Source organism: Conger conger, chromosome 11 (genome assembly GCF_963514075.1).
Source record: "Conger conger chromosome 11, fConCon1.1, whole genome shotgun sequence".
NCBI classification, from domain to species: Eukaryota; Metazoa; Chordata; class Actinopteri; order Anguilliformes; family Congridae; genus Conger; species Conger conger.
In genome coordinates, this window is record NC_083770.1 from 40,385,343 (window position 1) to 40,408,441 (window position 23,099).

General features: G+C 44.9%; 2 protein-coding genes across 3 annotated transcripts in view; both read right to left on the reverse strand.

Annotated features, from left to right (window-relative positions):
- Positions 1-1,969: 1,969 nt before the first annotated feature.
- si:dkeyp-117b11.1 (B-cell linker protein) lies at positions 1,970-16,585 on the reverse strand. 2 transcript variants are annotated; one of them, XM_061261079.1, is made up of 19 exons: positions 16,399-16,585; positions 14,169-14,194; positions 13,501-13,535; positions 12,631-12,665; positions 10,480-10,570; positions 10,116-10,195; positions 9,734-9,833; positions 8,727-8,840; positions 8,089-8,117; positions 7,158-7,197; positions 6,796-6,955; positions 6,348-6,378; positions 5,910-5,940; positions 5,635-5,716; positions 5,107-5,144; positions 4,365-4,396; positions 3,968-4,051; positions 2,554-2,718; positions 1,970-2,190 (listed from the first exon to the last, which is right to left on the reverse strand). In XM_061261079.1, the coding sequence occupies exons 1-19, from the start codon at positions 16,495-16,497 to the stop codon at positions 2,074-2,076; spliced, it is 1,389 nt and encodes a 462-aa protein (XP_061117063.1). In that variant the 5' UTR covers positions 16,498-16,585; the 3' UTR covers positions 1,970-2,073. The 2 variants fall into 2 exon arrangements, with proteins under 2 accessions (XP_061117063.1, XP_061117064.1); XM_061261080.1 differs by having other exon boundaries at positions 16,256-16,530.
- A 1,873-nt stretch (positions 16,586-18,458) lies between these two features.
- The window catches only part of plat (plasminogen activator, tissue), a 22,031-nt gene continuing 17,390 nt past the window's right edge, over positions 18,459-23,099 (reverse strand). The window contains exons 11-15 of the mRNA XM_061261758.1: positions 22,421-22,628; positions 21,828-21,964; positions 21,153-21,293; positions 20,452-20,600; positions 18,459-20,238 (exon numbers count right to left, since the gene is read on the reverse strand). Coding sequence (XP_061117742.1) covers positions 20,071-20,238; positions 20,452-20,600; positions 21,153-21,293; positions 21,828-21,964; positions 22,421-22,628 — 803 coding nt within the window. The 3' untranslated portion in view covers positions 18,459-20,070. The remainder of the gene's footprint in view (positions 20,239-20,451; positions 20,601-21,152; positions 21,294-21,827; positions 21,965-22,420; positions 22,629-23,099) is intronic.

Sequence of the window (23,099 nt, forward strand, 5' to 3'; positions counted from 1 at the left end):
TAGTTAACATTTAAAAGGGCCATTTTAAGGCCATTCTTGCAATGTTTCTTGTGACCAAACCTATTTTGGATATATTTTGGATATATTTTGGATTATAAAAAACAGCACCTCAAACACTGACACCAATACAGCAGATCAAACCTAATCTTTTTTTCTTTCATTTCATTATATTTGTGTATTTGTTATTGTTTTATAGATGTTATTTTCTTACCCCCTTCTCATTCTATTGCTGTTTTTATTTAATTCTGTTTATCAATTAGTAATTCGTTTTAATATTTGTCCTTTCGCTGTCCTGTACCTGTTTATTTCATGTTGAGTAAAGCACTTTGTAACTTTGCTTTTGAAAAGTGCTGAATAAAAAAGTATATTATTCTTGTTATTATTATAAATAAACCACATGACCAACAACTACATTCTGTATTAAAGAAGCTGATGTTCACTGCTTGGGGAGTTAAATGTACGTGTGAGTATTGTGTGCCTTTCGTATTGTTACCGTCAACTGTCCGTCAGTAGATCAAGATTCAAATTCAGTTGGCGCCCTCTAGTGAACGGTGTTAAATAGCAGTCCAGCGCCTCGCTGGTTCAGCGACTTTGATCGGCCAGGAAGGAGAGAAGGCCAGGCACTCGAGAGCGTTCTTAATCTCGTCTCCATGGTGGAACCCTTTTCAGATCTTTATGGATATCATAGGTGTAAAGAGTGAAAGGTTTCCTGACAAAGGCTTGAACTAGACAGGGTTGTTCTATGGAATCACAGGAGTGCAGGCAGTGGGTCTCTGGAAGTAAGCAGGGTTACTGTGTCACTACAGATGTGGAATGAGGAAATGCATTTTGGGGTTTTTTTTTTGTACAGACCTTGGCACAAACCACAAATAAACCATGTAGCAAAGACACATCTTCGCGGTCAGTTTTATTCACTCTAAGAAACAATAAAAACAGAGAGAAAGGAAGAGAAGTGTTACTGGAGAGCTGCTGCTTCCTCACCCCTCTGAGTCACGCTCTGAGGGACACAGGTGAGGTGGCTCACGCACCTGCTGTTCAGCTGCTACAGAGACACCTGGAACAGGTGAATGCTCACCAAGTCCAGTGAGTTATCATGGGCGCATGGAAACATCATTCACAGAAAAGATTGTTGTAGTCAATGACCGAAAAACGTAACATTTTCATCACCAAAAATGACATTTGGCACACTAGAGAATACCAGCCACAGGAGAGCCACAGGGTCTGCAGGCTTTTTGTTTTCACTTTAAAATTAGTCAACAATCTAAGCCTAAGGAAGCAAGTTAGCTGATTTAACAGTGCAATCGTGTGTTTTAATTGCTGATCAATGAAGTGCAGAGTTATAGGAACAACCTCTTGCTCTCCAAGTCCCAGCACGAATGTGCATGCTGCAGTGCATCGTGGGTACTGCAGAACTCGACTGACCAGTGTGTGTGGCACAAGAGGCATATTTACACAAAAAAACTAATGTCCACTGTGATGTCATAATGTCCACTGTGATATCATATTTGTATATAATTAATTCATTAATAATTTCCACTGTGATATCATATTTGTATATAATTAGTTCATTAATAATTTCCACTGTGATGTCATAATATCAACTGTGACATCATTAATATATGTCTGCTGTGATGTCATAAAGTCCATTCTTCACAGTGGTTGAGGTTGCCAGGTGAGTCGAAACATCCACTTTCTCTGCGCTGAGAGGGTTATAGGGGTGAAGGGTGTATGTGCAGCTGTGTGGTATGTGTGTTAGTAGTGCAGAGAGTATTAGGGACAGGAAATAAACAGCAAATACACGCTAAGACCATCGCAGCGAGGTCATGGACACAGCTGCAGTGTGCAGTGTGCTGGGGTGAACTGAGTTAGTAAATGAGCAGGTGCTGTGTTGAGGTGGTTCAGGGGTGAGTTGGGTGCTGGTTCAGGGGTGTGATGGGTGGTTCAGGGGTGAACTGGGTGCATGGGGCATGGTTCAGGGGTGTACAGGGTGTGTGAGGGGTGTGTGGGGGTGGTTCAGGGGTGAACAGGGTGTGTTTGGGGTGGTTCAGGTGTCTACAGGTTGTGGGGGGTGGTTCAGGGGTGAACAGGGTGTGTGAGGTGCGTGCTGTGCTTGGCCTGACTCTTGCTGTCGATGAGCAAGATCGTCTTATTCATGTGGTGGGAAATGATCTCCTGGAGACTGCTGAAGACCTGCACACACACACACACACACACAGCAACACAACACGCTGGTAAATCAATTAAATACTGTCAGCAGGCAACTAAACAAGGTGAACACATCAGGCCTGCTGATCTCACTTCCTTTCTAAGCTGATCTCTCTTCCTCTCTAAGCTGATCTATCTTCCTCTCAAAGCTGATCTCAATAATTCTCTAAGCTGATCTTTCTCTTCTCAGCTGACCTCTCTCTTTCTCTCTCTGCTGATTTGTCATCATCTCAGCTGATCTCTCTTCCTCTCGAAGTGGATCTCTCTCTTCATCTCAGCTGATCTCTCTTTCTCTCTCTGCTGATTTGTCATCATCTCAGCTGATCTCTCTCTCTCTCTCTCTCTCACCTCCTCGTTCCTCTTGCCCTCCTTGCCCAGGGCGTATCCTTGTGTGTGCTCCAGCTCCAGGTAGCGTATGGGGATGTTGTAGACCTTCTGTCTGTACAGCACCACCAGGGTGTAGGGCTGCTGTGTGTTCTGGGCCGAGCTGTACCGCACCAGGAAGGACCCGTCCTGCGCACACACACACACACAGACACACACACACACACTCACACACATACACACACACACACCCACACACATACACACACACACACACACACATACACACACACAGACACACACACACACACACACATACGCACACACACTCACACACATACACACGCACACACACACACAGCACAAAAACACACACACGCACACACACACCATTCACAGATGCAAGAGCAAAAATGGCTTCAGAGTTTATCCATGAATTTAGAATTACAGCAAAATGACATAGATGTAAATTAAAAGGAATCAACAGCTGAAGATCCACCCTTTCAACACACACATAAATAACATAATTCTGTAAGACAGCCCTGTGCTCCTAAGTGTGTGTGTACAGTGTGTGTACAGTGTGCGTACAGAGCGTATACAGTGTGTCTACAGTATGTATGTACAGTGTGAGTACTGTGTGTGTACAGTGAGTGTACTGCGTGAGTATAGTATGCGGGTACAGTGTGTCTACAGTACGTGTGTACAATGTGTGTACAGTGTGTGTACGTACAGTGTGAGTACTGTGTGTGTGTGTGTGTGTGTGTGTGTGTGTGTGTGTGTGTGTGTATGTGTACAATGAGTGTACAGTGTGTGTACTGTGTGTGTACAGTGTGTGTGTATACTGTGTGTGTACAGTGTGTGTACAGTGTGTGTGTACAGTGTGTGTGTGTGTGTGTGTGTGTGTGTACAGTGAGTGTACAGTATGTGTGTACAGTGTGAGAACTGTGTGTGTGTGTGTGTGTGTGTGTGTGTGTACAGTGTGAGTACAGTGTGTGAGTACAATGTGTGTACAGTGTGTGTGTATACTGTGTGTGTACAGTGTGTGTACAGTGTGAGAACTGTGTGTACAGTGTGTGAGTACAGTGTGTGTGTGTGTGTGTGTGTGTGTGTGTGTGTGTGTACAGTGTGAGTACAGTGTGTGTGTACAGTGTGTGTACAGTGTGAGTACAGTGTGTGTGTACAGTGTGTGTACAGTGTGAGTACAGTGTGTGTGTACAGTGTGTGTACAGTGTGTGAGTACAGTGTGAGTACAGTGTGAGTACAGTGTGTGTGTGTACAGTGTGTGTACAGTGTGTGTACAGTGTGAGTACAGTGTGTGTGTACAGTGTGTGTACAGTGTGTGAGTACAGTGTGTGTGTACAGTGTGTGTACAGTGTGTGAGTACACTGGTGTGAGTGACCCAGCCACGACCCTGTGACTCCACAGCCCTGCGTTTCACCTTGTTGACCTTGGACAGGACCGCTTCAGCTGTTTTACGGTCACAGTTCCCAGCAAACCACTCCTTCTCCTGCAACCGTGACTCCTGGGGATTCAGTCAATCAGTCAATCAACCAATCAATTAAACAACCATTCAATCAATCAGACAAACACTCAATCAGTCAATAAATATGTCTCCAGCTCCATTTACAACTCATATTGTGCTTCAGAATGGATATGTTCTTGAGAGAATAGAAAACACGGTAAAAAACCTAATAATCCAGCTCGGTAATTAGAAAATTACATTGCAGACTATGGGACAATGAGAAAAAATTGTGATCAATTAAATACTTTTTATCTTTGTAGAATTAATCTGGCAAATAAAGTTTGACTTCTTCTGTTATTCAGAGAACGCATACCTCTGTTCCTGATAGTGGAGACTTTTTCAGACCTAAAAATCAATGGACAGATTTGTTCACTATTTCATGCCACATGTTCATTCTTTAGGTGTGCCTTGGATATAGAAAACATTTGATAAGATGTACCAGGCATTTAACAGTTAGCCACAATCCAACAAAACACAAATGAATTGTGATAACAGAATCATACAACTGCCCAGATAAACTCCCTGTGGGATGCATATCAGCATTTGTAGGGTTATGGTTGGTTTAAAAAGACCTTTTTTCTCATGTGTATGACTTGCAATGTACTGCAGTTCATTCCAGTTCTGCTAACTGCTCAGCAAAGAACATTAACTTCAGAAGAAACAGCCTTTGATCCACAGGAAATGTACAGTAAAGAAAACCTGATCAGTGCATGTCTGTCCAAAGTACAAACCCAGTGCTGTTGTCCAATCAGAGTGCTCATCCCTGGTGATGCTGGACACATTATAGAGGCTGCCCAATCACAGTGCAGATTGTGTGATGCTGTCCAATCACAATGCACATTTTGTGACGCAGACCAATCACAGAGCACATCCTCAATGATGCAAGCAAATTACAGCACGTGTTCTGTGAAGCTGCCCAATCAGAGTGCACATCCCCAGTGAAGCTGCCCAATCAGAGCGCACATCCCCAGTGAAGCTGCCCAATCAGAGCGCACATCCCCAGTGATGTTGCCCAATCACAGTGCACATTTTGTGCTCTCCCTGCCGACCCTTACCTCCAACAGCAGCATCTGACTGAGAGGGGAGAGGCAGGCTGAAACAAAAACAGAAAATTCACAAATGCACTCAAATATTCAAATTCAAGAAGCCAAACGTTCAAATGCAGAAAGCATATTTTAAAATACTTCCACTTCCAATATAGATTTTTGAGGTTTTTCACGCATGTGTCACATGTATTGGGTTTGTGTCATGTTGACCTGTGTGTGCATATAGGGTGTGTACCTGGCTATGTGTTATGCAGTGTGTACCTGTGTGTGTGTGTGTGTGTGTGTGTGTGTGTATATGGTGTGTACTTGTGTGTGTGTATATGGTGTGTACCTGGGCGTGTGTTATGCAGTGTGTACCTGTGTGTGCGTATGTGGTGTGTACCTGTGTGTGTGTACATAGTGTGTGCCTGGGCCTGTGTGATGTTTCAGGTGTACTTGTGTGTGTATAAGGTGCGTACCTGGCTATGTGTTATGCAGTGTGTACTTGTGTGTGTGTATATGGTGTGTGCCTGGGCGTGTGTGATGTGTCAGGTGTACCTGGGGGGTGGGAGGTGGGGTTTCATGCCTGGTGGGGGGGGCTTGATTGGGAAGAGTGGTCGTTTGGCTTCAGGTGGTGGAACTGGGGGGGGGGGGAGAGGAATGAGCCCCAATACAGATTATTCTTTCTAGAAATATGGTCATTCATGGTAAAACTTTATTGCATTTGAAATTGCATTTGCAGTAAACAGGGAGATTGCCGGGAAAGGTCCAGCTCTGGCCTGATTTTACTGCAGAGGGGAAGAAGGCAAATAAAATAAAAGATTTAGACTAACCACTTTTGCCATCACCTGGCAAGTGTGTGCTCTGAAAAAAACACATAATTGAAAAATTCAAAATAACGGACAAAGTAACAGTGAAAAATATTGCCGGCTCACAGACTTACCGGCTCACTGAGTTAGCGGGACACAGAGTCAGCCGAACACAGAGTTAGCAGCTTATAGAGTCAGCGGCTCACAGACTTAGCAGCTCACTCACTAGCGGGACACAGAGTCAGCCGAACACAGAGTTAGCAGCTTATAGAGTCAGCGGCTCACAGACTTGGCAGCTCACTCACTAGCGGGACACAGAGTGAGCGGCGCACAGAATTAACCGGACACAGAGTCACCTGCTCACTGAGTCAGCCGAACACAGAGTTAGCGAGACACAAACATAGCGTCTCACAGAGCTGGCAGCTCACAGTTAGTGGTACACAGAGTTAATGGGACACTTACAGACAGCGCTCTGGGGATTGGGGGCTTTACCCTGGGAAGGAAAGGGAGAGAGAAGGAATGTAGGGACATCTCTGCTCAGCATTATTTTACTTCAATTTTTATTGTACAATAGGTACGGCTATACGTGTTGAATCATCCGTAAACCTTTATTTCTCTCAAACTAAGTTGCAGTTGCATCGTTTGTGGTAGACTATCATATCTTAGTTACATAGCCAGCTAGTTACGCAGCCAAATAGCTTGCTTGCTCACAATATAGTTGGTTTGCTAAAGTGAAAGTATAAATAGTGTTGCTGCCTTGAGCAAGGCCCTTAAGCCTGCATTGCTCCAGGGGAGGATTGTCTCCTGCGTCATCTAATCAACTGTACGTCGCTCTGGATAAGAGCGTACGGCAAATGGAAATAATGTAATGTAATGTAATGTAATTGGCCAGGGACAGTTGTGGACTTACACTGGAGGCGGAGCTTCACGATGCCACCTCGGGGGCGGAGCTTCAAGAGGCCTAGCGGGCGGGGCGTTACGGGGCCCGGCCCTAGGAGGCGGGGCTACACGCGTGATGATCTTGGGAGGCGGGGGTAGCCTCACGCCAGCACCAGGAGGGGGCGGGCAAGCTGTGACACGCACAGAGTGTTACACGCCCACACCATTAACTTTACACACTGCTTACCTTTTACATTCAACCCATGTATACTGCTGGATAAAACACCATGCAAACATCCTCCTAAACCCATCTGTGATTGGTTCACGCAAAAACCAAAAGCTGTGGTCGGTTGGTAGGGGAGGTTTAGCAAGGTGTGTACCTGCGTGACTGACCTGCATTAGGCTCCAGATAGAGCTCATCACTGCCCTCTGTCTGTGGAAAAACAGAACAACACCGTCATCAGGCATTTAATCACACATTTTATATCCCTGTGCCCCCAGGGTAATTTCACAGTAAATGTGTCGGTTAAAAAGTTTTATTTTAACACATTACATTAAAGGCATTTGGCAGGTGCTCTTATCCAGAGCGATGTACAACCAAGTGCAAACCCATAATCAGGGACAAGCGCCCTGAAAGACCCTAGAGGGAAGTACGGTTCCAAGTGCTAGGAATGACCACAGAGATAAGAGACACAAAGGTTATGCTATGACACACCAGGCACATTCATCTGGAGACGCTGCAGGTCTCAGTATGAGTGTTAGTGTTAAATACATATGGTGTGCGACAGTCCGCTAATGTTTCTAATCACAAGAATTCACATCTCGCATTACATTGACTGTTTGAGCTACAGCTGTCAGACAGCACTGGCTACACCCAGTAAATAGTGACTGTAGCGTAGTGGTTAAGGTTAATGACTGGGACACCCAAGGTCGGTGGTTCTAATCCCGGTGTAGCCACAATAAGATCCGCACAGCCGTTGGGCAATATCGCTATGGTAACCAGTCCGCCATTTTCAGGTGGCAAATGTTTCACGGGGACATTTTGGCCGGTTTCACGGACACAGATTAAACTTGGTGATGGACTAAATCAACCTGTGTATGGAGAATCTTCATTCAAAATGTAATTTAGAGTAGGACTAGGCTTGTGAAACTGGCCCTAAAAGATCATTCATAAGGGTTTACTGTGATGTTATGCTAAGCATAAGTATTATTTGTAAACCTTACAATTTAATTTGACAAACAGAAACAGGTCCACCATGAATTTGTGTTTTTGTAATGCTAAAGTGAAGGAATAAAAAAGATACAGATTTTTTAGTCTACATACCTGTCCTTCGTTTGGGTCCAAATAAACATCTAAAAAATCAGAGAGAAGGTATGAAATAAGGTATGTATCAATATGAAACAGCCCTTTCACATGAATTACAACTTAACAATTGACTGTTCAGCAAAAAGGAAAAAAGGTTATTTTATGTGATACTTTCTTTAAATTAGTTGGGCAGAAGACTGATTTGTGTTTTTGTGAGCATTAAACTACATGCAGACCTCTCAGTTTAGACCCTGTGCATACCCAAAGCATCAGACCACATGTTTTTTCTACAACGGAGTAATTAATTTATGCAAAATTCTAGTTTATTTGCAAATATATTTCTGAGGAATGAGAGAAATATTTCATTTGAATACTTGCAAGGAAGTAGATTTTTTAAATACAGAATATTCCAGACCAGTGATTTTTTAATTCAGAATATTCCAGACCAGTGATTTTTTAATACAGAATATTCCAGACCAGTGATTTTTAAATACAGAATATTCCAGACCAGTGATTTTTTAATACAGAATATTCCAGACCGGTGATTTTTTAATACAGAATATTCCAGACCAGTGATTTTTTAATACAGAATATTCCAGACCAGTGATTTTTTAAATACAGAATATCCCAGAAATGTTTTTAAGCTTGGCTCTTACCATCTTCTAGGTTGGGAATGGGGGTGGGGGCAGGGGCGGGGCCAGGTCTGGAGGGCGGGGCCTTCCTGGGCGCTGCCTTCTTCCCTGGTTTCTCTTCCCGGTTGATCTGAGGGGCTGAACACAATGCATTCTGGGAATTGTAGTATCACTGCCGCACATTAACGCCACACTGGGCGCACCGGACAGTGTGGGCTCCCTCTGCTGGTACAATTCTGCCAGTTCACTCGGCTAATTTACCCACCACCACCAGTAGGGGGAGCAGTGATTGCTTCTGTCTGTCTTTCCATCTGTTATTCTGTCTGTCTGTATGCTTCACTCAGAAAGCCTATTTTCAGAATACAATGCTGCAGCTAACGCGGGCATAAAACTACATATGCCAGCTGATGTCACTGACAGGAGATGACTAATGTTGTCTGCAAATATCATGTTCTCTCATCTTAACCTTTAATATACATACTGCTAAGCATATGTTCACCACAAATTCGTATAACAGCTATGTTTTTTCTGCTATAACATAATTAAGTGTCACTCCAGATGCTACTGCTAGTCGGATACCTGTCACATTACGGTCAGAAGATTCATTGACGTTATAGTACAAATGTGTCTCAAATTAAGATATTGTTTTTATGTTCTTGCATCCTAAGTAGTTGACTTGCTGGTGCATTATTAAGCTCATAAGAACATGAATGCACAGGTACACAAGTGTGCAATTTGCGACACAGCTGCTGTCTCCATATATTGTATACTCTAGGGCAGGGATCAGCAACTCACAGTCCTCGAGGGCCGAGAACTGCTGGTTTTCCATCCTCCCTTTACCCGGGAGTCAGGTGTGAAGACAGTCTGGCCAATCAGTCCCACTAATTACCCAGGAGAAAAGAAAACCAGGGCTGGAGTTTGATTTGAGGGCCGGAGTTGATGATCTACGGTTTGAGGTCAGCTTAGAGCCGCGTGCACTGTGGTGGCTGCAACCACACTGCCCCCTGGTGGTGAAAAGAATGCAGTCTCACGCATTTTGATGTTGGGGTCGATGTAGGTTTCATCCAAGTTATGCTGTTCTACCAGCTTCTGAGGAACAGGAGGTGGTTGTGAGACTCTCGGGGAATTTACCTGAGACAAAAACAATAGGAATATAACAAAAATTATGTAAATGTTAGCTGAGGAGTGGGCTAGTCCTACAAGCACACAGTCAGAAGCACCCGCAGACAAATGTCCAGGAGCCTATTGGATGAACACACAGACAGGTTGAAGGTGATTGGTTAGATACACAGACAGGTTGGAGGTGATTGGTCAGACACACAGACAGGTTGGAGGTGACTGGACAGACACACAGAGAGGTTGGAGGTGATTGGACAGACACACAGAGAGGTAGGAGGTGATTGGAGAGGTTACCATAGCTTTGGTGGTGGGGATATTCTTTGCCGGCCGGGGGGGGGGGGCATGTCTGCTGGGATCAGGACCCGAAGACCTCTCTGCAGAACATAAATACCACTGTAATGTTAGGGGAACGTTAGGGGAACATCAGAGCAACATTGGGGGAATGTGAGTGGAACGCAACACACACGGTAACATCAGAGCAACGTTAGGGGAACATTAGTGGAACATAACACACACTGCAACATCAGAGCAACGTTAGGGGAATGTTAGGAAAACGTAGCACACAGAAACATCAGAGCAACAATCGGGGAACATTAGTGGAATGTAACACACCGAGCAACATTATGGCAACGTTAGGGGAACCTCAGGCAAAGCTCACCCAGGTAAACGTTCTCCTCCACCGTTCGGGCCGGAACCTTCACCGCTGGGCGCTCACAGGGTGGAGCCTCATAGGTGTAGCCATCCTCCTCCTGTTACACACAGACACACACACACACAGACACACACAGACACAGACACAGGCACACACACAGACACAGGCACACACACATACACACACACACATACACACACATTCACACACAGACACAGACACATACACACACACACATACACACACATACACACACACATACACACACACACATACACACACATTCACACACAGACACAGACACATACACACACACACATACACACACACAGACACACACACATACACACACACATACACAGACACACACATACACACACACATACACAGACACATACACATACACACACAGACACAGACACAGACACACACACATACACATACACATACACACACAGACACAGACACACACACACACAGACACACACATACACAGACACACACACATACACATACACATACACATACACACAGAGACACACACAGACACACACATACACACACACACAGACACACACATACACACACACACACACAGACACAGACACACACACACACACACACACAAAAACACACATACACAGACACACACACACATACACATACACATACACACACAGACACACACAGACACAGACACACACATACACAGACACACACATGCATACATGGGTGAGGGCTTATCAAGCAATAACATCCCGTCAGAAAGAAGGGAGGCATTGTGGGAATGATCTGGATCACCAGGCTGGGAAACAGACCTCCTCTGTCACCGATGAGGAAGTAGCCCCAGTTTTATGCTCTGACGGACACACTCACTCAACAGGGAACACACCTGTGGCTGCGCCTGTACCTGTACTCAACCAGAGAGGCCAGAGGGCGGCCATTACTAAAACACAGAGTCCTGTATGTTACCCCCAGCCTGGGACAGAGCCGACTGTCAGTCTCTAAAACCCTCTTACACTGCCTCTGTTTCACTAGAACCACAGAGAGACGAGGGTGGGCAGCCACACTACATTTACATTTACATTTTAGTCATTTGGCAGACGCTTTTCATCCAAAGCGACTTACAAGTGCATAGGTTCTTCCTCGGGTTAAAGCATCAAATCCATAACTAGTAAAATACACATGAAGGGCTGTTTTAAACAGAAATACAGAAATCTTTTGGGGGGGTTAGACAAGAAGGAAAGGGGGGGGGGGATCAGGTATAGTTTGAAAAGGTGTGTTTTTAGTCTATATCAAAATATGGGGAGGGATTCTGCTGTCCTAGGCAAGTCATTCCACCACTGAGGAACCAGAACGGAAAATACGCGTTAACATGCAGCTCGACCGCAAGGTGCTCGTAGTGACTACAGGCCTGTCCGGGTACTCCGGTTTCCTCCCACAGTCCAAAGACATGCAGGTTAGGCTGATTGGAGAGTCTAAATTGCCCGTGGGTATGAGTGTGTGAGTGAATGGTGTGTGTGCCCTGCGATGGGCTGGCGACCTGTCCAGGGTGTATTCCTGCCTTTCGCCCAATGTATGCTGGGATAGGCTCCAGCCCCCCTGCGACCCTGATCAGGATAAGCGGGTTCAGATAATGGATGGATGGATGGATGGATGCTCACATCATTATGGTTATCGTTCTGGGTTTGGACAGGCCTTCCCTGTCACCTGTCATCCATCATAACAAATATTTACACAAAGTCTGTGTCACATCCAGATATTTTAACCCTATACACAATGAAATCTGAACAAAATCTGAACACAGCCTTGCAGAATCTACAAACTACAAACAAATCAAATACAGATTTTGTCCTAAATATTGAAGAAACATTAAAAAAAAAACACCTAGACATTATTAATCATCAGAAATCTGAGTTTACTCCAAAGTATTTCAAATAATTACTCGACACAGGTCTGGTCTGGACATTCAAACTTTTGTATGGATTTGCCCAGTACTCATAACTAAAATCAAAAAGCCAAAATAATTATTTCCCTAGGTCTGGTGTATATGGCCCACATCCTATACTATCTGAAAATTCCTATGCTCTATATTCCATGATTGGAATTCCACCATGTATAATCCCCCCTCTCCCTGGAACTTCTGGAATTACTCACAAACTCATCCTCAGGCCAGCCGTAACCATGGTTATCTAGAAGAGAAAGGACAGAGAGAGTCAGATACATGGTCACAGAAACTCAAACCCAAATCCCATGGGGAGACCACAGTCCTGAATCATGTTAAAACACGGTCACAGAAACTCAACCCGAAACCCAATCGGGTGACGACAGTCCTAAATCATGCTAAAACACGGTAACAGAAACTCAAACCCGAAACCCCATCGGGTGACCAGTCCTAAATCATGCTAAAACACGGTCACCACACCACTGGAACATGGTCGTTATGATTCTGCGGTGGCTGAAACCGGTTCTGTTCTTTTACACAGGAATTTCTCTGGTCACGGTATCTGCCCGGGACAGAGAGGGCCTGGTGAGAGGTCAGCTGACTGAATGCATCACTGCATCAAGAACCTGTTCCATTAGCTAAACTTCCCTATTTCTAAAACCACAAACCTCCCAGAAACACAGAGCTCTACGCCACACTCCACCACAGTCAATCTCCACCAAACAGCCGTGACGGGAGGATACGGTTTCATAACGTCTATCGGAGGAGGTTTTATCCGTGTGAACTGTCCAGTTGTAGAACGTCGACTTTCTGTGGCTGGCGTTTTCAAAAACAATTCAGAGCAGTGGAATGGCATACGGTGCTTAATTAATACAAAATATATTATTGAAATCAGAAAACACATTGGCACACTTCAAAATATGTGCTGTGTTCACATAATGCAATCAATATTGCTTTTTGAAATATACACTCAGCTTGTTAATACAAATGTTTAATCAGCCAATCATGTGGCAGCAGCAAAATGCATAAGAGCATGCAGTGGTCAAGAGGTTCAGCAGTTTTTCAGACCATCCAGGACTTACCTATCCTTTTAGGGGGGGCAGGGGGGCCACTGTGCCTAATAAAGAGAGTGGGGTGGAGTGAAGGAGAGGGAGGGAGATGGATGGAGAGATGGGGAGAGAGATGTAGATGGATGGAGAGAGAGAAAGGGGAGAGAGAGAGATGGATGGAGAGATGGGGAGAGAGATGTAGATGGATGGAGAGAGAGAAAGGGGAGAGAGAGGGAGATGGATGGAGAGATGGGGAGAGAGATGTAGATGGATGGAGAGAGAGAAAGGGGAGAGAGAGGGAGATGGATGGAGAGAGGGGGGAGAGAGACTGTCAGCACTTGACTGGCAGTGGGGCCTGACAGTATTTACATTACATTACATTATATTACATTACATTACATTATTGGCATTTGGCAGCCGCTCTTATCCAGGGTGACGTACAGTTGATTAGACAAAGCAGGAGACAATCCTCCCCTGGACCAATGCAGGGTTAAGGGCCTTACTCAAGGACCCAACGGCTGTGCGGATCTTATTGTGGCTACACCGGGATTAGAACCACCGACCTTGCGTGTCCCAGTCATTTACCTTAACCACTACGCTACAGGCCGCCCTATTTGATTGGTGTGTCGCACACATCCATGCAAAACCACACAATGCGCACTCATAAGAACAAACTGAGTTGAGCACCTATAGGTACTTACATGCCCTTCAGCTTGCCCAGGAAACTCTGAAATGCAATCACAGGAGAAGGCTGAAAACGTCAGACATCAACACTCTACCTCCACACATGGTCCCGCCCTTGCAAAACACAACTCGGTTCTGCTCTCCCTGCGCTGGAGCTGGGAAAGTGTTGCAGAAGCGTTGCAGAAGTGTTGCAGAAGCATTGCAGAAGCATTGCAGAAGCGTTGGCGGAGTGTTTTCGTTTGGCCTGAGAGCGGTTTTGTTTGGGCCCCAGGATGAAAGGCAGCTAGACTGCAGGGAAGGAGGAAGTTAGCAGGCAAGTCCATGAGCTGAGTTCATGTAAATCATTTCACATCCAGGAAACGGTAAGGGGGGCGGTGCAGGCTGATTCATTTGGTTGCTGCTTGCAAACCAAGGCGTCACCTGCTCTGTGAATGAGTATCTGCACCTCACTGCAGCCCGCAGAGCAACCCCCATACAAAAACACAACTACAAACACTAACACCCCAATACAAAAACACAACTACAAACACTAACAACCCCCCCATACAAAAACACAACTACAAACACTAACACCCCAATACAAAAACACAACTACAAATACTTACGACCCCCCATACAATAACACAACCACAAATACTTACAACCCCCCAGACAAAAACACAACTACAAACACTAACACCCCAATACAAAAACACAACTACAAACACTAACAACCCCCCCATACAAAAACACAACCACCAATGCTTACAACCCGCCCATACAAAAACACAACAACAAACACAACCACAACAAACACAGCAAACATTTTATAATAAGGTTCATGAATTGGCATTAAGTAATGTACTTGTTAACATGAATTAAAGATGTGCAAAAACATTAACAGAGCTGTATAGATTAACTTCTCAGTCGTAGTTAGTTACATTAGTTACATTAGTTCATGCAAATTTGATTAACCTTACTGTAAAGTGTTACCAACACTTGCACAGGGGAATTACAGAATGGGTGTTTTTTTGTTACATCTGTATTGCCTCCAAAGTCCCAATTCAAATTCGTGATTTCATGTAATATAGTGAGGTAAACATTAACTTTTTTTTGCTTTGACTGTTTTTAGGTTCAGCTGCAACTTTCAACAGCTGTAACTACTGTACTGACTCCATTACCGCGTAGTGCCCTGCTATCAATGCACCCGATAATAGGACTTTTCCTCTCATTTTGTTTCTTGTTCCTCTTATTTCCCTGTTTTATAAGCCAGTTTTGTTTTTTTTGGTTTGTTTTTTTTTACCATGTTTTAAAGTTATCAGTAGAAGCAGTTTGTGTTAGGGACGGCGACAGGACGTCAGTCTCTAAAGGAAAGGGAAACAGCCTTGTTAAAATATCCAATGTTATCTGACGCGAACTGGAATTACCTTTAGGTGTTTTACTTGGACATTTCTGGTTTGTTTTATTATTCATTAAAAAAACACAGGAAGGCTTTATAAAAATCACAATGATACAGGGCTACGAGCGCACCGAGTTTACAGCCATAACAATCCTGCGATATTATTATTAGCCTATATATGCAAAACGTGCTGCGCAATCTGGTGACGGCACGGTATAAAAGTAGCCGCTTTAAAGTTTAAATATTTCATTAATATCTCTCACTATATTTATACAAAACGTATTTTCAAGTGGCAACAAAATATAATTTAAAAGGTTTCTACGGCTAAATTAAAACAGAAACTACTTCAGGAATGATGTCCCCATGTTTCAGTGACATCATTAAGTCAACATTTACTTTCTCCGTCACTGTATTTAGCCCAAAGTCCAAAAAACTTTATAAATTAGCCACGCAAAGAAAACAACAACTATACTACTAGTCTGGCCATTATTATTATTATTATTATTATTATTATTATTATTATTATTATTATCATTAAAACAAGATAATAGTCCCTAATCATTAATACATTGTTTTCAGTTTGACATAGCACTTGTAAAGGCTTATGTCACCGTAAATAACTGCACACTGCATTCATCTGATCTGTGAGCAGCCAGGCCACAAAATACACTTAAATATCATAGCCTATATGCTGTATTAGAACCGCAGTGAAAATGTGTACCTTACCATGGTCCTAACGAAAGGGCGGCTGGGCTCAATTCATCATTACTGTCCGTTTCCTGTGCGAATCGCCATTACAACTCAGCGAGAGGGAAGCAGAAGTAGGGTTGAGGGTGCAGGTAACTGTGCCCTCAGGTGTATTTGCATACCAGATCAAAAGTCGAGCGATGACACGCAACTAGCCAGCTCCAGAAATGGCTCCTCGTGACAATCTTCTCACGCTGTTCATTCTCAATAAGGTCGTTCATAAAAAGTTAAAGAGTTTTCGTTGCAGAGTTTCCTCATTTAGCATATTGTTACCGAGAGACACCGCCAGAAAAGCGGTCCGTTTTTCACGAAGAGGGAAGTGAACACTAGGAAGTTTCTGTTCAACAGCAATATAACTTTCCTGGCAGACTACAACCTGTACTTCATGTGCAGACCCTCGCACGAAACACGACGAAAGACCAAGCGCATCCGCGACTGAGATATAGGCTAGAACAGGGTAACATCATTCGCTGTATTGACTCACGCAAGCTCAGATCCACAAACACACAGAATACCGTAAACGGGGCCAATATGAGTTATCATTTTTTAAGCTTCCTTAGTTATATTGCTTTAATTCGTTCTACTGTATGAATTTTGGGCTGTAACCATTGTAAAGAGGATGCATTTCTGAAGTAATAAACAAATAATAATAATAAGCATAATAATAAAAATAATTATTATGATCGATGTTATTCTTATAATGTATTATTATTATTATTATTATTATTATTATTATTATTATTATTATTATTATTATTATTATTATTATTATTAGTAGTAGTAGTAGTATTCATATTCTTCTTCTTCTTCTTCTTCTTCTTTTTCTTCTTCTTATTATTATAATAATAATAATAATAATTATTATTATTATTATTATTATTATTATTATTATTATGGTTGTTGTTGTTGTTGTTGTTGTTGTTGTTGTTGTTGTTGTTGTTGTTGTTGGCCTCGTCCAAAACAGAATGACTAAAGGTAATGTAGACGTGGATTTAATATTAATATAAAATGGTTTGTGGGAAGCTATTTCTGATGGAAAGGGTTTGATGAAGATCATCGTGGGGATATGGATGTTTACCAATACTGATAATTCCCTCGCTTATGTCATTTCTTGGGCACAAACCATGCGTTAATATCACTTAATCATCCATATAATGAACAATTTTCAAAAATTTCAAGGACGGACATTTTTCTGATCTTTCGAGACTCAATAGTTTTTGCACGCTTGCCTTCATCACCAACACCTGTGTTTATGTAGAGATATGAAGATTAATATCAATGCAGGGTGTGTCACTGCAGATGGATTTAGCTTCATTTGGGATTATTAAATATCATTTCTGCTCCAGGCCCGACGCGCAAGTGCTTGAAAAATTCTACCAGGTGCTGGTAGCATACTGAATGTGCCAAATATTCATAAAAAACGCAGTGTGCAATTGATTGCCTGCATAAGGCCTGAAATCCACATTTGAACTAATTTAAAACCAGATAATATTTGTGTTCTAGATAACATTGTCATTTACACATAAGTTATTTGTGAAACAAGACCAGGCACAGGTAAATATCTTCTGTTCAGTATTAGCGAAACATTTCAGAGAATTAGCCTACTACATGCAAATGACATTGTGCAGATCACAAAATGTCATCATTGTTAGCCTAATCCATCCTATTACTGGATTTAGTGAGGATAGACCTGGTGGTGTCCCAACTGATGAGGCTGTTTTGATTTCATAACCTTTAAAAAAAAAAAATCGCGATGTTAGATGGATGAGCGGCGAGCGGCGCCTCACGGGCGGACGTACAGTAGGAAGCCGATCCAATCGCGTGACAAAAAGAGACTACCTGGAGACAGCAGAAACATCAATGCAAACGAGCTGGCGTAGACCAGCAACAAAGCCGCCCCCCTAAACATGAAAGAAAGCCGTGTATCTTTGGTTGCAGCTGTCCTCGACGATTCCTGATTGGTCTAACTGAGTAGTTTTAGACACAGACACCGAAGTTAATCCAGTTTCTAGATTCAGTTGTTTGCGGCGTTTTCATTCTGTAGCTATGTGTGTGTGTGTGTGTGTGTGTGTGTGTGTGTGTGTGTGTGTGAGTGAGTGAGTGAGAGAGAAAGAGAGAGAGAGAGAGAGAGAGAGAGAGAGAGAGAGAGAGAGAGACTTAAAACAGCCTACCCAGCCACATGTTGATAGAAAAAGATTTATTTAGAAAAGAGACACTATAACAAATCTTCCCAAAGTGCCAAAACACAGAATAATAAATACAAATCAGACAAAATACAGGAATATCACATCGCTAAAATTATTTGTTCATCTATAAATACATAAATATTTACTTAAGAAACGCATGTAAAAAAAACTTCTAAAACATGTTTATCTGAACGTAATAGGTAGGCCTAAACACACACAAAACACACAAGGTTTATTCCAGGTGTGCACACTTAAATGGAGTATGGTGTTAACAGGTGGCCACTGCAGGCTGCAGCACTACAAACTCAAACCTCCCGAGACCAGCTCATCATCGGCGATCATGGATGCACCGGATATGGAGGCGGGATTAAAAACGTCGCTGCTCTTCCCGTCAGATGCATACTGTTTAGTGTTTGTGAAGTACACGTCTACAGCTGTCAATCAGACAGATCAATTAAGAAACGTAACTAAATTTTTATACAAAAGATCTGTGTAAAGATTGGAAGATATAAAAAATAAATGATAGGCTACAAAACAGACCTCAATTACCAAAACTCCAATAAAAGTACTATTTATTATGAGTTTTTATATATCAACAGCAAAATCAAATTTAAAAGTAAATTTTCCTCCTATCAAATTCGAGCAGTTTTAGAAAGGGCAGTACTATACAGCCAGAGCCAGGTACCTGTGATTAGAAGACAAAGAATCAGAGTGGTGTGTGAGGAGCCAAACTTTGCAGTACAAGCAATTGAGTTAGCCATGGTGTGGCATCTCTAGCTGAGTTAGCCATGGTGTAGCATCTCTAGCTGAGTTAGCTATGGTGTAGCATCTCTGGCTGAGTTAGCCACGGTGTAGCATCTCTAGCTGAGTTAGCCATGGTGTAGCATCTCTAGCTGAGTTAGCCATGGTGTAGCATCTCTGGCTGAGTTAGCCACGGTGTGGCATCTCTGGCTGAGTTAGCCACGGTGTGGCATCTCTAGCTGAGTTAGCCACGGTGTGGCATCTCTAGCTGAGTTAGCCATGGTGTAGCATCTCTAGCTGAGTTAGCCACGGTGTAGCATCTCTGGCTGAGTTAGCCATGGTATAGCATCGCTAGCCGAGTTAGGCATGGTATAGCATCGCTAGCCGAGTTAGGCATGGTGGCCATCACTTAAGCATTTTCTGTGGATGAAGTGTTGAGCCACAGCTTCATTCTCAGAGCAGAAAGTCAAGAAATGTTTTTTTAACGTAAAAAGGGGGGATTTAAAAGAAAAGGTACACAAGAGAGGCTGGCTATAGACAGAGCTGGCTGTGCAGTGCGTCAGGTGGAGTGCTGGGGTCCTCGTCGATATTTCTGCATTTCGTCGTCGTCCTAAAAAGTCCTACAAAGTAGCACCACGGTCGTGCTCCGGTGTCACAAAAGAGAGCGAGCAGCTCTGCGGAACATTGCGGTGCTCTCCTCGATCTTTGCGCTTGGTGTCCGTTTGATTTTTTCCCGGTGAGGTTGAAATTTTACAGCCACGAGTCCTGTTTCCTACGCACGGCGCGGGGGGGGGGGTCAGTCCGTGAGGTGAACCGGGGTGATGAATCCCGCTCCGGAGGGGGCGGAGCCTGCAGGCCGTCGCGGTCTCAGACGCCCCCGGCCGCCATTTTCTGGCTGATCCAGCCGATGTACTTGGTGACGCGGGTGTACACCCCCGGTGTGTCCTTCTTACCGCAGCCGTCGCCCCAGCTGATGATCCCCAAGAGCTGCATCCGTCCGTCCTTCTGACAGACCAGGGGGCCACCAGAGTCCCCCTGAGAGAGAGAGAGAGAGAGAGAGAGAGAGAGATAAGGGAGAGAGAGAGAGAGGGGGGGGGGGGGGGTGAGTCAGAGAGTGACCTCACCATAATGTTGCACAATGACTGTCGCTACTGTTTTCTAGTTAATAAAAGATGAAGATTGTCTGTGCAGCTCCTGCTCTGACCCACAGGGGGGGCCGGGGGGGGGGGGGGGGGTCATTCTGCTCACCTTGCAGGCGTCGTCCAGTCCCCTCGTGTCTCCAGCGCACAGCATGTTCTCGGTGACAATGCGGTTGGCGAGCTTCTCTGGGACGCATTGTTTGTGAGGCCACAGCCGCACCCGCCCCCTCTTCACCCGCTCAGAGTAGAACGCCGAGACTGTGGGAACCAGCCAATCAGAGCGGTCAGCACAACCCGCACCAGCCAATCATCAGCAGTCAGCACAACAGGGGATGTGAGGAGAGTGTGTTGTGGGGGTGTTTTGGGGGTGTGTTAGGGTGTGTTATGGGGGTGTAGCGGGAGTGTGTTGTGGGGGTGAGTGTGTGGGTGGGGTCGGGGGGGTTTGGGGGTGTGAGGAGAGTGTGTTGTGGGGGTGTTTTGGGGGTGTGTTAGGGTGTGTTGTGTGTAGGGTGTAGCGGGAGTGTGTTGTGGGGGTGAGTGTGTGGGTGGGGTCGGGGGGGTTTGGGGGTGTGAGGAGAGTGTGTTGCGGGGTGTTTTGGGGGTGTGTTGTGGGGGTGAGTGTGTGAGTGGGGTTGGGGGGGTTTGGGGGTATGTTAAGGGTGTGTTATGGGGGTGTTTTGGGGGTGTGTTGTGGGGGTGAGTGTGTGAGTGGGGTCGGGGGGGTTTGGGGGTGTGAGGAGAGTGTGTTGCGGGGTGTTTTGGGGGTGTGTTGTGGGGGTGAGTGTGGGGGTGGGTCAGGGGTGCTCTTACATTCGCGCTCTTTCCCGTATCCGGAGATCTCACACTCTGTCCAGTCGGGCAGAACGGTGTTAGGGTCCGGCACACAGACGGGCAGAACCTCAGGGGCGTTTATCGCACAGATTCCGATGTCCGTCTTCAACTTCAGTATCGCTGGGGAGGCAGGGGGGACAGACATCACTCACCTGAGTACACCTGAGGGAGTGTGTGTGTGCACTGATAGTGTGTATGTGCCTGTGTGTGAGAGAGAGTGTGGGTCGACTGGTACAGTGTGTGTGAGTCTATATGCACTGATCCAATGTGTATGTATGAGTATGTGCAAACTGATACAATGTGTATGTGTGAGTATGTGCAAACTGATACAGTGTGTGTGTGTGTGTGTGTGTGTGTGTGTGTGTGTGTGTGTGTGTGTGAGAGAGAGAGTCTATGTCTACTGGTACAGTGTGTGAGAGTCTGTGCACTGATACAATGTGTATGTATGAGTATGTGCAAACTGATACAGTGTGTGTGTGTGTGTGTGTGTGTGAGAGAGAGAGTCTATGTCTACTGGTACAGTGTGTGAGAGTCTGTGCACTGATACAATGTGTATGTGTGAGGCTGGGCGCACTGGTACAGTGTGTGTGTGTTTGTGTGTGTGTGAGTCTGTGTGCACTGACACACGTGTGTGTGTGTCGTTGGCTGACTAACCGATGTCATTGTCGTATGTTTCCGGGTCGAATTTTTCGTGCACCCAGTACTTCTCCACGCTGAAGATCTGCTCGCTGCTGGAGTTCTCCTTCCGGAAGGTTCTGCCCAGCATCACCTTCAGTGGCCCGATGTTACGCCTGAGGTGAGATTGTGGGAGGGGGATTATTCTGTGATCATCAACAAGGTGTGCATTTGATAAGGTGAGTTTTAAACGGGAGGGGGGGGGGGTATGTAGGGGTCAATGGTGAGAGTTTTCAGGAGGGGGGGTACATACCGGTCTTTCAGGGGGGCTGAGGGCAGGTACATATGGGTCTTTCAGGGGTACATACAGGTCTTTGGGGGGATTGGGTGGTATGTATGGGTCTTAGGGGGGTTGAAGGGGGTATGTATGGGTCTTAGGGGGGGTTGAGGGGGGTATGTATGGGTCTTGGGGGGGTTGAGGGGGGTATGTATGGGTCTTGGGGGGGTTGAGGGGGGTATGTATGGGTCTTGGGGGGGTTGAGGGGGGTATGTACAGGTCTTTGGGGGGAGAGGGTACATTCAGGTCTTTGGGGAGGGTTAAGGGCAGGTGGGGTTTGAGGAAGGGTACGTACGGGTCTTTGGGGAAGCAGTGGGCGGCAGACAGCACCCAGCAGGAGCCAATCAGCACACCCCCGCAGCGGAACACCTGCTCCTTGGACCGCCGGCTGTAGTACGTGATCGCCGCCTGCCATGGATGGGCTGTGATGTCACTCTCCTGCCCCCCCCACATCCGAAACGTGGGCCCCGAAGCAGGGGCCTCCACACGCCGACCGCAGGTGGCTGAGAGGGGCGGCAGGAGAGGAGAGGAAGAGGCGAAGAAGAGGAAGACGACATCAGCTCAGAAGGTAAGAGTCAGTTGGCAGTTGGAGGCTTGCTGGTTTGATCCACCAAGGCTCCTAACCCCCAATACTTAATACTCCATACTTAACACGCCTGAATGATCATTATTCTACAACTTACAATCATATGAAGGAAGAGGTTGGTGGAATATTGACTGAAATATTGGTGATTCTTTCATTTAAAAGGCCAACAGTATTTCCAATATTCATTTGACACAGCTCTGATCTGGGGCATCCATACAGGATAGCAGACTTGTCATTCACGAAGGACAATATCTCCAAAAGTTTGTTAATAAAATTTAAATCAATGAAAGCCCAGCTCCAGAATGAGGTTGCTACAATGTTAACGTTATGTAAATGTTTGCTCGACTAGAACCCGACCAGAACATACTGAAGACGCTGGTTGTGTTGG